Source organism: Lepidochelys kempii, chromosome 1, assembly GCF_965140285.1.
Source record: "Lepidochelys kempii isolate rLepKem1 chromosome 1, rLepKem1.hap1, whole genome shotgun sequence".
NCBI lineage: Eukaryota > Metazoa > Chordata > Testudines > Cheloniidae > Lepidochelys > Lepidochelys kempii.
Genome location: NC_136380.1, coordinates 2,883,093 through 2,899,569, shown reverse-complemented (window position 1 = coordinate 2,899,569; position 16,477 = coordinate 2,883,093). Strand labels below are relative to the sequence as shown.

General features: G+C 48.8%; 2 protein-coding genes across 2 annotated transcripts; one reads left to right on the top strand and one right to left on the bottom strand.

The window, feature by feature from the left end:
• The first annotated feature begins 912 nt into the window (after nt 1–912).
• Nucleotides 913–1,860, top strand: LOC140913611 (olfactory receptor 52M1). The gene has a single exon (XM_073350370.2). The coding sequence runs from the start codon at nt 913–915 to the stop codon at nt 1,858–1,860; it is 948 nt and encodes a 315-aa protein (XP_073206471.2).
• Nucleotides 1,861–15,016: 13,156 nt separating this feature from the next.
• Nucleotides 15,017–16,015, bottom strand: LOC140913548 (olfactory receptor 52E4). The gene has a single exon (XM_073350263.1). It carries the CDS (start codon nt 16,013–16,015, stop codon nt 15,017–15,019), a length of 999 nt encoding a protein of 332 aa, XP_073206364.1.
• Between the last annotated feature and the right edge of the window lie 462 nt (nt 16,016–16,477).

The window sequence follows — 16,477 nt, the reverse complement described above, 5'->3', positions numbered from 1 at the left end:
GCACCTTAGAGACTAACCAATTTATTTGAGCATGAGCTTTCGTGAGCTACAGCTCACTTCATCAGATGCATGCGTTACCTAGGGAGGTGGTAGAATCTCCTTCCTTAGAGGTTTTTAAGGTCAGGCTTGACAAAGCCCTGGCTGGGATGATTTAACTGGGAATTGGTCCTGCTTCGAGCAGGGGGTTGGACTAGATGACCTTCTGGGGTCCCTTCCAACCCTGATATTCTATGATTCTATGATTCTGTGGAGGGGAGAGGAGTTGAAACTGTTCACCAGAGCACTCAGGATGGGCAATGTGGGATGCCTTGTGGAGTCCAGTTACAGAGATAAAAACAAGCAAAAGTGTCTACACTGGCAATTTGCCAACAAAACTTTTGCATAAAACTCTTCCCAAGGTGGTTATTTTCTGACACTGAAACTGAGGACTTCTACCACTGAAAGTGGCTTTGCAGTGTGTACACCCCCACTGTTTCCTTGGCTAAATCTACTTATTTGCGAAAAAAAATATGGTAGTGTAGACAAGGCCTAAGGAACACTGATGGATAACCAGTATCCACACTTCTATTTCCTTCTGGAGCTTAGTAAGATTTCCCGCACCATGGAGTGTAGGAATTATTGAGCAGGGAGCACCATAAAATATGGAATTGGCATTAGTAGGGTAAGTTCTTCATAATTCATTTCTCTGAATAATGAAAATGTCATTTTTCAGTGTGTCAAGAGCGACCAATCTGCTTCCCCCATGAGAACAGCCTCCATGCAGTGTCTTATATTCACATTGTCTCTTCATCCAGGTATATGTGCTGCGACCATCACCCTAGACCCTGGGCACATACAGGAAGTCAGGGGAACATATGCTACATGCAAGAGACACTGTTCTGCCTCAGAGTTGGACACCTTCTCCCCTACTCCATGTCAGATTCCAACACAACCCACTTCACCAACCCCTCCACCTTCATCCTTCTGGGCATTCCTGGGCTGGAGGCGGCCCATGTCTGGATCTCCATCCCCTTCTGCACCATGTATGTCATAGCCGTCTTTGGGAACTTCACCATCCTGTTCATTGTGAAGGTGGAACCAAGCCTCCATGGGCCCATGTACTATTTCCTCTGCATGCTGGCCGTCACTGATCTGGTCCTGTCCACATCCACCCTGCCTAAAATGCTAAGCATCTTCTGGTTCAATTCCAGGGAGATCCATTTCAGTGCCTGCCTCACCCAGATGTACTTCATTCTCATCTCATCTGTGTTGGAGTCTGGGATCCTCATAGCCATGGCTCTGGATCGCTACGTGGCCATCTGCCATCCCCTGAGACATTCCACCACCCTGACAAACGCCATGGTGGCCAAAATCGGCCTGGCCGTGCTGCTCCGTGGCATCATAGTCATACTGCCCTTTCCCATCCTAGCGAGGCTGTGGCCATATTGCAGAACCAACGTCATCCCCCAGCCCTACTGCGCACACATAGCCATGGTGAGCCTGGCCTGCGCCGACACCCGTGTTAGTAGTTACTACGGCCTCTTTGTGTTATTCTTTGTGATGGGTCTGGATGGGATTTTTATTGCCGTATCCTATACCCAGATCCTCAGGGTCATCTTCATCCTCCCCACAAAAGATGCATGGGACAAGACTTTGGGGACCTGCGGCTCTCACCTTTTTGTCATTTTAGCCTTTTACATCCCAAGTCTCATCATGTCCCTCATGCACAGATTTGCCCAAAATGTGCCCCTGCATTTCCACGTTCTCATTGGCAATGTGTACCTCTTGATGCCCCCCATGTTAAACCCCATAATCTATGGGGTGAGGACGAAACAGATCCGGGACAGGCTGCTCCGGCTCTTTACTCATACAGGGGCCTGAAGTTTTCTCCTGGTGCTCTGGCTCTCAGACCAAGATCTGGACAGACCTGGCTGGTGAAATGGTGCTAGGACCCCTTCTCTGAATCACTGACTGGACAGTCAAAGTGACATTAAACCCTTTCCTGGCATTTCCGTGCTGTGTCAGTGTAACAAACTGAGTAATCTTTTTTGTGTACAACTCATTCTCCCATAGGATCACCACCTTTCTAATTGCTTTTAACTGGCTCTCTGAGGCCCCACACCCAGCCCTGCCTATTACCCAAGGCCCTGCTCCCTGCCCCAACTCTTTCCACAAGGCCGCTTCCCCTCTCCCACCTATTCCCCAAGGCCCCGCTCTGTTCTCAACATCTTCTCCCAGAGCCCCACCCCTGTTACTCACTCCCCTCCTCTCCAACCCCATCCACTTGCTGGATCATCTGCATCTTCCTCCTCCCCAGCCTGGGCTCCCTCTGCCCCGGGACTGGGGCAGGACCTGCTGCAGGCTGGCAAGGACCCTGCAGGGAGGGTGCAGCAGGCCAGCCAGTCCGAAGCAGAGGGGGAAGCTAGGAAACCATATAAAATCAGCTGTGGGTTAGGAGCAGGGCTGAGAGGCAGGCAGCCGAGATTGTGCATCATTCAGCATGTGGGCCCGAAAGCTCAGCTGCAAAGTCCTGAGGGCAGAGACCATCATGTGGCTCATTTCCTTATCTTTCAGCAAAAGTCTCAAGTTGCAGTGGGGGAGGTCTAAGTTGGATATTAGGAAACACTATTTCACTGGGAGGGTGGTGAAGCACTGGAATGGATTCCTTAAGGAGGTGGTTAAATCTCCTTATTTAGAAGTATTTAAGGCCTGGCTTGATAACGCCCTGGCTGTGATGATTTAGTTGGGGATCGGTCCTGCTTTGAGCAGGGGGTTGGACTAGATGACCTCCTGAGGTCCCTTCCAACCCTGATATTCTATGATTCTATGATTTGTTCCTTCTGGCCGGGGGCCTGTGTTAGGGGGCTTATTCCTTCACCCACTTACTTCCCTGGTCCTTCTCGCATGAACAGAGAGCAACAATACCCAAAGTCCAAAGGTGCAAACAATTCGATGTTTATTGGGGTGAACTTCCAGCAAGCATGATTCCAGTTTCCTTCCTTAGTGTCCCCCTTCCCAGCTCTGACACCACAGAGCCTTACATCTGTGTTCCTGTTCCCATTCCTGCCCTTAGCCAAACATGATTCCAACTTCCTTACTCCCATTCCCTGTTCCCATTTCCCCCTTTAGCAAAACATGATTCCAATTTTCTTACCCCCATTCCCTGCTCCCATTTCCCACAACCACATGCCCACGCCCACCCACACCAACATGCCCAGTCACTTCCTCATTGACTACAGATTATATAGTAAAACTTGAGTTCTGCTTAGCTATACCTTAACCAATCATTTTCCTGAAATTTAACTAACCAATCCAAACATATTGTAACATGATTATGTAACCAATTATATCCCACCACCTTCATTAGTTTACACCCAGCAAAATTAATTATACAGCAGACAGGAACAATCACAGAACCAGACAGAGATTATACAGACAAACAACAGCAAAGTGGGAACTATAATGACAAGACAACACAGAAGTGAGGATTTCACATCCCAGCTATTGATAAGTGAGTTCTTGCCAGACAGGATACTATCAAACTGTTTCCTTTTACATTTTCTAGGCACTTCCCTTTCTCTGGAGGTGATAGGAACTATCAGGACAGGATTGTGTCCTAACAGCCGAATAGCACCTTCTTTCAATGTGAGGAGTTTGGGATGTGAGGAGGTGACCGGTCGCTTCCCAGCTTATGGCTGCCTCTTCTGCTTAGCCAAAGGCCTTAGCCTAAGAACAGGGCCTCAGACTGTCACAGTGAGAGAAGGCCCTTACACCGGCAGACAGTGATTTTGATTCTTTCTTTTATACCTCTGTAACTAGCTAAGAGATAAGAATACACCTAAATTCTTAGAGTCTAGGCCTTTACAGACAGGCCTGAATATCTATATCCTAACAGCCTATAGCTGGCAGAGTCCCAACAGTAGGCATGGCTGGGAGCCCTTTGCCCTGAGCCAGGCCTCGGGGTCAGGGTAAGGGATCAGCTTTGAAGCTAGGAAGACAACAGCTGAGAGAGGTGGAGGGATCAGCCCCTGAGTTAGCTGGGAAGGCGGATGCTGGGCAGAGGCCAGGGTGGCCGCGGTTGCTCACACGGAGGGAGATGAATGGCACAGCTACCACTATCCATCCTTTTCCACGGCACCTTATCTGGAACGACAGAGCACCCACTGAAGCTGAACGGTGAAGCTGAGTCTAACTTATGCTCTGCATGATGCTTTTGATCACTACATCTGGAAGTTCTTTAATTAGGCTGCTCGGCAGCATTATCCCCAGGGATAAGTCGGTGGCAGAGCTGGGAATAGAAACCAGGAGTGCTGACTCCCCCCACCACCCCGCACCAGTGCTCTGGCCATGAACCGGCATTGCTCCTCCGTGTTCTGTAAGAAACAGTGGGGCTATTTGTGTGCTGTGATCAGTGGAGTTTTCATCCTTCTTAAAGGGGATAATTTATTAAAGGAAGAGCTAAAAACTACAGACACAAAACCAGGTTTCTCCACAGTTCAGGGTTCTGCCTTGTTTTGCGCATTTACCAGGGACCAGACGCTGCTGGAACTCTACAGAGCGCATACAGGCCAACGACGTGCTGAAAGGAGCCACATCAGGACAGTGTGTGACTCTGCAGCCCTGGGTAGGGCCTTTCGTTAGCAGCACACTAGACATAACAAATGATCATCTCCATTCAATGCAGAGAGAATGTGCCCAAGGTCACCAGCGCATCTGGGGAAGAGCTGGGACGCTTCACTCCCAGCTCCCTGGTCTCTGCAGATGCTTTATCTCTAGTTAAACGTCTTGGGCCAAATCCTCAGCTGGTGTCAGTGGGAGCAGCCCCACTGAAATCAGGGGAGGTCCCCGCACTAGAGAACCCAACGGAGGGACAGCACCATGAATCTGTGCTGATGCATGGACCACACGAGCCAGGTCTGAGACGCTAAAAAAGGGATTGGCAGCTGGGGACTCTGGGCTCGTTTCCTGGCTCCAGACATTTTCCTTCCTGCTGCCTCAGTTTCCCCATCTGAGCAACACTGTGTGTAGAACCCATCAACAATAAATTCTGTCCATGTGTGACTGTGCTTCAGTGGAACATGGCTGAGGATGCCAAACTCAGGACAAACTGCTGAGAAAGAGGCTGGTGGTTATTCTATGATTACATTAAATCAAGATAGTAAGAGACATAAACTTCTGTCTCACTGCACCGGTTAACTACACACATCCCAGCCCTTGGCTCACCACCCGGACACTGGACTCCATGAGGAGCAGTCAGTGAAAACCAATTTCCACCACATAGCGAGTCCTTCTCATCCAAAGAGACCAGCCACTTTTGCAGGTTAATCTATAACTCAGATCTTACCCAATAAGATCACTTCTGCCATCCCTGTAGCAATTGAAAACTAAAGGTTTGATAATAAAAGAAAATAAGAAGAGTTATAAATGGTTATTAGATCAGATCCATCCTAGGGGTTTTTCAGGTTTCAGAGATCAGCGTCATAGCAGTGATGGAATAAACTGCTAGCTTACAAAAGTCTCTCTAGAAGGAACCATAGCAGTCTGGGGGTTATTAGTCCTTGTTCAGAGCTTCCTTGTTAGAAATCCAGTGCAGAGAAATGAAGACAATATAGATATGTTTCGGAGGTCCTTTTACATTCTCTGCCCTGTGCTTGGAGTATTACTGTCCCAAACAAAGCCCATTCTAGTACATCACCAATATGAACAACATCGGACACAAGGATGATACATTCAGATACACAGGAGAATCGTACTTAGCAAATCATAACTTTCCCATTGACACCTGACAGGACATAATTTGTAAAACCTTTGTTGCAATTATATAACCCTGGTAGCAACAGTGATAAAAACGCTCATATTCAATCATACAGCATCACACCCTGTTCTCGCCCCCTCACGGTGCAACAGCTGCTAGCCACCTAAGCAAGGCACCTTGCCTGGGTTCGAGCAGGGCAAGCAGTTTGAACACTAGAGCCACTTGAGGATGGGAAGAGCAGATCAAAATCTGTTTTGCCACAGGGAGTCTGCTCCCTGTATAAAGAAAGGAGGAAAGAGTTCTTTAAAAGTGAGATGTGAATGTTCGAGAACTTGGTTGTTTTCTACAAGCCATCACCAGCCAGTCCACTTGGCTTCGAACAACCTGCCCATACAGAGGTTCTTTTGAATGTCCCTGTGTTTTCTGGGACTAGCCCAAGGACAGAACTCCTGGGATGGGATCCCTGGGGTGCAAGCAGGACTGTGGGACAGCTGAGCCCTCCGTCCCAGCAACCTGGGGTATCCCTCTCTCACTGGGAGGGAATGGGCAAGGACGTTTCTCCCTATGTCCATTCTTGTGAGGTTGCCAAAGAGTGGGAAAATAATCAAGACGAGGTCAAAGCCCCTCTCCAGCCACTCCCCATCATTGAGGTTCCATTTCAGCAAGTAGCTCTAAGCAACACTGTTAGGGGGCTTATTCCTTCACCCACTTACTTCCCTGGTCCTTCTCGCATCAACAGAGAGCAACAATACCCGAAGTCCAAAGGTGCAAACAATTCAATGTTTATTGGGGTGAACTTCCAGCAAGCATGATTCCAGTTTCCTTCCTTAGTATCCTCCTTCCCAGCTCTGACCCACAGAGCCTTACACCTGCGTCCCTGATCCCATTCCTACCCTTAGCCAAACATGATTCCAACTTCCTTACTCCCATTCCCTGTTCCCATTTCCCCCTTTAGCAAAACATGATTCCAATTTTCTTACCCCCATTCCCTGTTCCCATTTCACACACCCACATGCCCACCCCCACCCACACCCAGTCACTTCCTCATTGACTACAGATTATATAGTAAAACTTGAGTTCTGCTTAGCTATACCTTAACCAATCATTTTCCTGAAATTTAACTAACCAATCCTAACATATTGTAACATGATTATGTACCCAATTATATCCCATCACCTCAATTAGTTTACACCCAGCAAAATTAATTATACAGCAGACAGGAACAATCACAGAACCAGACAGAGATTATACAGACAAACAACAGCAAAGTGGGAACTATAATGACAAAACAATACAGAAGTGAGGATTTCACATCCCAGCTATTGATAAGTGAGTTCTTGCCAGACAGGATGCTATCAAACTAAGTTTCCTTTTACATTTTCTAGGCACTTCCCTTTCCCTGGAGGTGATAGGAATACAATCCTGTCCTGATAGTGCCTAACAGCCCAATAGCACCTTATTTCAGTGTGACTAGTTTGGAATGTGAGGAGGTGACCGTTCGCTTCCCAGCTTATGGCTGCCTCTGCTGCTTAGCCAAAGGCCTTAGCCTAAGAACAGGGCCTCAGACTGTCACAGTAAGAGAAGGTCCTTACACCAGCAGACAGTGATTTTGATTCTTTCTTTTATACCTCTATCACTAGCCAAGTGATAAGAATACACCTAAATTCTTAGAGTACAGGCCTTTGCAGACAGGCCTGAATATCTATATCCTAACAAACACCAGGGATAAAAGTGTGTGCCAGGAATTAGAATCATAGAATCATAGAATATCAGGGTTGGAAGGGACCCCAGAAGGTCATCTAGTCCAACCCCCTGCTCAAAGCAGGACCAATTCCCAGTTAAATCATCCCAGCCAGGGCTTTGTCAAGCCTGACCTTAAAAACCTCTAAGGAAGGAGATTCTACCACCTCCCTAGGTAACGCATTCCAGTGTTTCACCACCCTCTTAGTGAAAAAGTTTTTCCTAATATCCAATCTAAACCTCCCCCACTGCAACTTGAGACCATTACTCCTCGTTCTGTCATCTGCTACCATTGAGAACAGCCTAGAGCCATCCTCTTTGGAACCCCCTTTCAGGTAGTTGAAAGCAGCTATCAAATCCCCCCTCATTCTTCTCTTCTGCAGGCTAAACAATCCCAGCTCCCTCAGCCTCTCCTCATAACTCATGTGTTCCAGTCCCCTAATCATTTTTGTTGCCCTTCGCTGGACTCTCTCCAATTTATCCACATCCTTCTTGAAGTGTGGGGCCCAAAACTGGACACAGTACTCCAGATGAGGCCTCACCAATGTCGAATAGAGGGGAATGATCACGTCCCTCGATCTGCTCGCTATGCCCCTACTTATACATCCCAAAATGCCATTGGCCTTCTTGGCAACAAGGGCACACTGCTGACTCATATCCAGCTTCTCGTTCACTGTCACCCCTAGGTCCTTTTCCGCAGAACTGCTGCCTAGCCATTCGGTCCCTAGTATGTAGCTGTGCATTGGGTTCTTCCGTCCTAAGTGCAGGACCCTGCACTTATCCTTATTGAACCTCATCAGATTTCTTTTGGCCCAATCCTCCAATTTGTCTAGGTCTTTCTGTATCCTATCCCTCCCCTCCAGCGTATCTACCACTCCTCCCAGTTTAGTATCATCCGCAAATTTGCTGAGAGTGCAATCCACACCATCCTCCAGATCATTTATGAAGATATTGAACAAAACCGGCCCCAGGACCGACCCTTGGGGTACTCCACTTGATACCGGCTGCCAACTAGATATGGAGCCATTGATCACTACCCGTTGAGCCCGACAATCTAGCCAGCTTTCTACCCACCTTGTAGTGCATTCATCCAGCCCATACTTCCTTAACTTGCTGACAAGAATACTATGGGAGACCGTGTCAAAAGCTTTGCTAAAGTCAAGAAACAATACATCCACTGCTTTCCCTTCATCCACAGAACCAGTAATCTCATCATAAAAGACGATTAGATTAGTCAGGCATGACCTTCCCTTGGTGAATCCATGCTGGCTGTTCCTGATCACTTTCCTCTCATGCAAGTGCTTCAGGATTGATTCTTTGAGGACCTGCTCCATGATTTTTCAAGGGACTGAAGTGAGGCTGACTGGCCTGTAGTTCCCAGGATCCTCCTTCTTCCCTTTTTTAAAGATTGGCACTACATTAGCCATTTTCCAGTCATCCGGGACTTCCCCGGTTCGCCACGAGTTTTCAAAGATAATGGCCAATGTCTCTGCAATCACAGCCGCCAACTCCTTCAGCACTCTCGGATGCAACTCGTCCGGCCCCATGGACTTGTGCACGTCCAGCCTTTCTAAATAGTTCCTAACCGCCTCTATCTCCACAGAGGGCTGGCCATCTCTTCCCCATTTTGTGATGCCCAGCGCAGCAGTCTGGGAGCTGACCTTGTTAGTGAAAACAGAGGCAAAAAAAAGCATTGAGTACATTAGCTTTCTCCACATCCTCTGTCACTAGGTTGCCTCCCTCATTCAGTAAGGGGCCCATACATTCCTTGGCTTTCTTCTTGTTGCCAACATACCTGAAGAAACCCTTCTTGTTACTCTTGACATCTCTGGCTAGCTGCAGCTCCAGGTGCGATTTGGCCCTCCTGATAACATTCCTACATGCCCGAGCAATATTTTTATACTCTTCCCTGGTCATATGTCCAACCTTCCACTTCTTGTAAGCTTCTTTTTATGTTTAAGATCCACTAGGATTTCACCATTAAGCCAAGCTGGTCGCCTGCCATATTTACTATTCTTTCGACTCATTGGGATGGTTTGTCCCTGTAACCTCAACAGGGATTCCTTGAAATACAGCCAGCTCTCCTGAACTCCTTTCCCCTTCAAGTTAGTCCCCCAGGGGATCCTGGCCATCCGTTCCCTGAGGGAGTCGAAGTCTGCTTTCCTGAAGTCCAGGGTCCGTATCCTGCTGCTTACCTTTCTTCCCTGCATCAGGATCCTGAACTCAACCAACTCATGGTCACTGCCTCCCAGATTCCCATCCACTTTTGCTTCCCCCACTAATTCTACCCGGTTTGTGAGCAGCAGGTCAAGAAAAGCGCCCCCCCAGTTGGCTCCTCTAGCACTTGCGCCAGGAAATTGTCCCCTACGCTTTCCAAAAACTTCCTGGATTGTCTATGCACTGCTGTATTGCTCTCCCAGCAGATATCAGGAAAATTAATGTCACCCATGAGAATCAGGGCATGCGATCTAGTAGCTTCTGTGAGCTGCCGGAAGAAAGCCTCATCTACCTCATCCCCCTGGTCCGGTGGTCTATAGCAGACTCCCACCACTATGTCCCATTAACAGATATTTAACAGACTCCCACCAAAATGTCCCATTAACAGACATTTTGGCCAGGGTAGGTTGGCCCTCTGACATCCTTACAGATGCAGGAACTAATTTCATGGCAGGAACTATGGAAAGCCTTTGGGAAGCTCATGGGGTAAATCACTTGGTTGCCACCACTTACCACCATCAAACAAATGGCCTGGTGGAGAAGTTTAATGGAACTTTGGGGGCCATGATATGTAAATTCATAAACGAGCTGTCCAATGATTGGGACCTAGTGTTGCAGAAGTTGCACTTTGCCTACAGAGCTGTACCATATCCCAATTTAGGGTTTTCACCTTTTGAACTTGTGTATGGGTGCGAGGTTAAGGGGCCATTACAGATGGTGAAGCAGCAATGGGAGGGGTTTACGCCTTCTCCAGGAACTAATATTCTGGAGTTTGTAACCAACCTTCAAAACACCCTCCAAACCTTTTTAGCCCTTGCTAAAGAAAACCTAAAAGAGGCTCAGGAAGAGCAAAAAGGCTGGTATGATAAACATGTCAGAGAGCCTTCCTTCAAGGTAGCAGACCAGGTCATGGTCTTAAAGGCGCTCCAGACCCATAAAATGGACGCACCGTGGAAAGGGCCATTCACGGTCCAAAAGCGCCTGGGAGCTGTTAATTATCTCCTAGCATCCCCCACCTCAAACCAAAAACCTAAGGTGTAGCATATTAATTCTCTAAAGCCCTTTTATTCCAGAGAATTAAAGGTTTGTCAGTTTACAGCCCAGAGAAGAGATGACACTGAGTGGCCTGAAGGTGTCTACTACGAAGGGAACAGTGCTGGTGGCTTGGAAGAGGTGAACCTCTCCATGACCCTTGGGCGTATGCAGCGACAGCAGATCAAGGAGCTGTGCACTACCTACGCGCCGATGTTCTGAGCCACCCCAGGACTGACTGAACGGGCATACCACTCCATTGACACAGGTAATGCTCACCCAATTAAAGTCCAACCTTACCGGGTGTCTCCTCAAGCTAAAACTGCTATAGACCGGGAGATCCAGGATATGCTCCAGATGGGGGTAATCCTCCCCTCCGGCAGTGCATGGGCGTCTCCAGTGGTTCTAGTTCCCAAATCAGATGGGGAGATATGTTTTTGTGTGGACTACCATAAGCTAAATGCTGTAACTGGCCCAGACAACTAATCCAATGCCATGCACAGACGAGGTATTGGAGAAACTGGGACGGGCCCAGTTCATCTCTACCTTAGAGTTAACCAAAGGGTTACTGGAAAGTACAGCTAGATGAATCCGCCAAGGAAAGGTCAGCCTTCATCAGACATGTCGGGAAGTATGAATTTAATGTGTTCCCTTTCGTGCTGCGGAATACACCCGCCACCTTCCAAAAACTTGTAGGTGGTCTCCTAGCAGGATTGGGAGAATCTGCAGTCGCCTACCTTGAAGATGTGGCCATCTTTTTTGGATTCCTGGGCAGAACACCTGGAACATTTACAAAAAGTCTTTGAGCGCAGAAGGGAGGCAGGACTAACTGTTAAGGCTAAGAAGTACCATCTTGATTGAAACGTGGCCAGTGAAGGAGACATACCACAATTCTTGCTAAACTCTTCCAATGGTCAGTTACCCCCCAGTGTTAAAAATTTCCACTTTGTCTCTAATCTCAATTTCTCTGCCTTCAACGCCCAGCCACTGACACTTGTTAGATCTTTGCCTGCTGGCTTTAAGAGCCCACTGTTATCAAGTTTCTGTTCCCAATTATAAGTGCTGATAGAATGCAATCACATCACTCCATAACCTTCTCCTTGTTAAGAGACTGAGCTCATTTAGTTCCTGGGGCAGCCTTGCACTGCTGGATTTCCCTGTCCGGAGGCTTGGTGACCCCCTCAAAGAATTCTAGTGAGGCATGATTTTCCTTTTACAAAAACCATGATGACTCCTCCCCCTACAAAATATGTTCGTCTAAGTGTCTGACAATTTTGTTCTTTATTAAAGTTTCAGCCAGTTTACTCGGTACAGACGTCAGGCTTACTGGCTTGTAATTGCGGGGATTACCTCTGGAGCCCTTTTTAAAAATGTGCATCACATTAGCTATCCTCCAGTCATTTGGTACAGAAGCTGATTTAAATGATAGGTTATAAACCACAGTTAGTAGTTCTGCAATGTCACATTTGTGTTCCTTCAGAACCCTTGGGTGAGTTACTGTTTTCTAAGTAAGACTATGCTATTTACATACATATATCACCTTTTTGTCTGATGCTCTGATTATTGGCACTGTACTGATATCTTACACATGGGTTGTGCTCATGTGTAACACCTACCAGGTAGAATTTAAATTAAGGCCACACAACTACATGTTAATGGCCCATCAAGGACAGTTATCTCTCACAATGGGCCATAGAAGAAATACACTCAGCAAAAATACAGGCAACGGCTGCCCCTGTGAGTCATCAAAGCGAGTGAGGACATGTGACATGCTCATGTGACCATGGACTCCATCTTGGGCCAATAACTTTCCACAAACAGAGGCAGTGGGCTTTTTTCGGGACAGTAAAATTCCACACACAGGGCAGAGGAGGATTGGGAGCAGCGTGACCATTAGGTAAGATCTGAGTTATACATGGCCTGGCTATGTGGCTGAGCTCTTGGGATTGGAAGGACCCGATATGTGGTGAAATTGGTTTTCACTAAATGCTCATCATGGAGTCCGGTGTCCAGGTGGTGAGCCAAAGGCTGGGATGCCTCAGGAGGCTGCATTTTTGGCTTGTAGTTAACCAGTGCAGTTCCCTGTGAGCTGCACAATGGCTATGCAGCAGCCTTCTTAGCACCACTCAGGTGCTCAGCGAACCCTCCTGGGGGACCTGCCAGGATGGCCTGGCCTGGACCCTTCTGCGGCCAAGGTGCCCTTCCCCTGTCCTGAACTCAGCCCCGGCCTGGACCTGCTGGGGGAGGGGTGCCTATCCTCTGGCCCCAGGCCCAGAGCTGCTGTAGTGGGGAAAGACCATCTTCTTTCCCCCAGCCTAGGTGCTGCTGTGGGGCGGGAGAGCTGGGGGGGAGTCCTCTGTCCCTGACATAGCCCCAGAGCACCTTCCTGAACCCCAAATGCCTCATTCCCACTCTGACCCCAGAGCCCGCACCCACAGCCCGAGCCATCACCCCATACACCCAACCATCTGCCCCAGCCGTGTGCTCCTCATCTCTGGCCCTACCTCAGGACTCACCCCCCCAGCCAAAGCCCTCACACCTCTGCACCCCAACCCTCTGCCCTAGCCATGAGCCCCTCATCCATGGCCCAACCCCAGAGCCTGTTCCAGTGAACACTGGACTGGTGAGACAGAAATTTACATTTGTTGCTGGCTTGGTATAATCTAATGATAGAATAACCACCAGTCTGGGGTGCATGTGCCCTGTTTCTCAGCAGTTTGTCCTGAAATTGGCATCCTCAGCTGTGTCCCATTGAGACATGGTGACATATGGAAACCACTGACACTCACTACTTGCAGGGGGTATCCACCTTTTACAGATGGAGAAACTGAGGCAGCAGGAAGGGGAGTGTCCTGAGCCGGGAACATAATCCACAAGTCCCTAGCTGCCAAACCCTTGCTTAGTCGCTCTCAGATCTGGCTCGTGTGGTCCATGCAGCAGCACAGAGGCCTGGTGCTCTCTGTCCACTGGATTCTCTAGTGAGGGGCTCTCCCCTGATTTCAGTGGGGCTGCAGCACTTACACCAGCTCCTCAGTGGGTGGAAGTCACATGGTGCACTGATTTAGTTCCTTGCAGCACATTGGAAGGGATGGCGTCGTTAGCCTCTGTTTGCCAGAGGCTGGGAATGGGTGACAAGGGATGGATCACTTGCTGATGACCTGCTCTGTTCATTCTCTCTGGGGCACCTGGCATTGGCCACTGTCGGTAGACAGGATACTGGGTTGGATGGACCTTTGGTCTGACCCAGTACAGTCGTTCTTATGTTCTTATCATTGGCCTCTATGCACTGCCTAGCAGCCTAGCTAATGAGCTTCTAAATTCAGTGATAAAAAGCATCATGCAGAGAATATGTTAGGCTCACCTTCACCGTTCAGCTTCAAGCCCTAGGAAATGGGTGCCCCGTAGTTCTTGATAGGGTGCCATGTACGTGTATAAGTAGCCAGCTTATTTCCCTCCATGACAGCTACCAAAGCCACCCTGGCCTCTGCCGAGCATCCCACTCCCCAGCTAACACAGGGGCTTGTCCTTCTGCCTCTCTCATCTGTTGTCTTCCAAGCTTCAAAGCTCATTCCTTGCCCTGCCCCCGAGTCCTGGCTCAGGGCAAAGGGCTCCCAGCCCATCCCCATTGCAGGGACCCTGCTACAGGTCCCCAACCAGGAGGAGAAAAAGGGAACTAAAAGCTAAAGAAATAAGCCACACAATGGTCTCTGTCCTCAAGACTATGTAGCCCACAAGCTGTATGATGCACAATCTTGCCCACCTGCCACACAGCCCTGCTCCGAACCCTCAGTTGCTTTTATACAGCTTCCTGGCTTCCCTCTTTGCTCCAGACTGGCCTATCAGGCCCAGACCTGTGTCCACGCTGCCCTCACTGCAGGCTCCTTGTCAGGCTGTAGCAGCCCCCCTTCCAACCCCAGAGCACAGGGAGCCCAGCTGGGGAGGACTAGGGAGGAGGAAGTTAGAGCTGATCCACCAAGTGATGAGGGAGGGGTGGAGAGGAGAGAGTGACAGGCAGAGCTTTGGAGAAAAAGAGGCAAAACTGGGTGGGGCTTTGAGGGAATATTTGGGGCCTCCAGGATCCAGTTACGAGCAACTAGAAAGGTGGCAACACAGTGAGTTCTACGTACACTGATTCCCCAGTTTGTCACACTGACTCAGCATAGTAAGGCCAGAAAAGGCTTTAATGTCACTTTGACTGTCCAGTCAGTACTTCAGGGAAGGGGGCCCAGCACCATGTCACCAGCCAGCTCTGCACAGACCTCGGTCTGAGAGCCAGAGCAACAGGAGAAAATTTTAGGTCCCTTTATGAGCAAAGAGCCGGAGCACCCTGCTTCTGATCTGTTTGGTCCTTACCCCGTAAATGATGGGGTTTAGCACGGGGGGCACCAGGAGGTACCCGCTGGAAATCAGCACGTGGAAATGCAGGGAAACATTGTGGCCAAACCGGTGCATGAGAGAGGAGAAGAGAGCTGAGACATAAAAGATTAAGATGACACAGAGGTGGGAGCCGCAGGTCCCAAAAGCCTTGAGCCGGGCATCCTTTGTGGGGAGGCTGAAGATGGCCCTGAGGATCTGAGTATAGGACATAGCAATAAGAAACACATCCACACAGATCACAGAGAATACCACAGAGAGGCCGTAGTATGTATTGACGCGGATGTCGGCGCAGGCCAGCTTCACCACGGCCATGTGCTCGCAGTGCGTGTTGGGGATGATGTTGGTTCTGCAATATGGCCACCGCCTCGCCAGGAGGAGATAGGGCAGTACGATTATGCCACCACGCAGCATCACAGCCAGGCCAATCTTGGCCACCATGAGGTTTGTCAGGATGGTGGAATGTCTCAGTGGATTGCAGATGGCCACGAAACGATCCAAAGCCATGGCCACTAGGATCCCAGACTCTATGACTAAGAAAGAGTGAATGAAGTACAGCTGGGTGAGGCAGGCACTGAAATCGATCTCCCTGGAATTGAACCAGAAGATGCTCAGTGTTTTGGGCAGGATCGATGTGGACAGAACCAAGTCAGTGACGGCCAGCATGCAGAGGAAATAGTACATGGGCCCATGGAGGCTCGGCTCCATCTTTACAATGAACAGAATAACGAAGTTCCCCAAGATGGCTATGGCGTATACGGTGGAGAAGGGGATGGAGATCCAGACGTGGACCATCTCCAGGCCAGGAATGCCCAGCAGGATGAAGGTGGAGGGGTTGGTGAAGTCGGTTGTGTTGGAATCTGACATGGAGTAGGGGAGAAGGTGTTCAACTCTGAGGCAGAACAGTGTCTCCTGCATGTAGTATATGTTCCTCTCACTTCCTTTTGTGCCCAAGCTCTAGGATGATGGTCGCAGTACAAATTCCTGGATGGGGAGATAATGTTAATATGAGACACTACATGCACTACTGGGGGCTGTTCTCGTGGGGGAAGCAGATTGGTCGCTCTTCACAAACTGAAAAATGACATTTTCATTATTCAGAGAAATAAATTATGAAGAACTGACCCTACTAATGCCAATTCCATATGCTCTGGTGCACCACGTGTCAATAATTCCTACACATCTTGATATGGGAAATCTTAATAGGCACCAGCAGGAAACACGAGTGTGAATACTGGTTATCCATCATTGTTCCTTAATGCAATGAAACCCAGGCTAGAGAGTCCATGCTGTAGGGAGTTCCCCATTCACTCAGTTGCTCCACATCTGAGAGTGGGAAAAAATACCCCAAATCTTTGCCAAGACATGTGGCGGGGAAAA

Excerpts from the sequence above, each read along its gene's own strand:
- LOC140913548 (XM_073350263.1), bottom strand. The coding sequence starts at position 16,015 with ATGCAGGAGACACTGTTCTGCCTCAGAGTTGAACACCTTCTCCCCTAC.
- LOC140913611 (XM_073350370.2), top strand. The coding sequence starts at position 913 with ATGTCAGATTCCAACACAACCCACTTCACCAACCCCTCCACCTTCATC.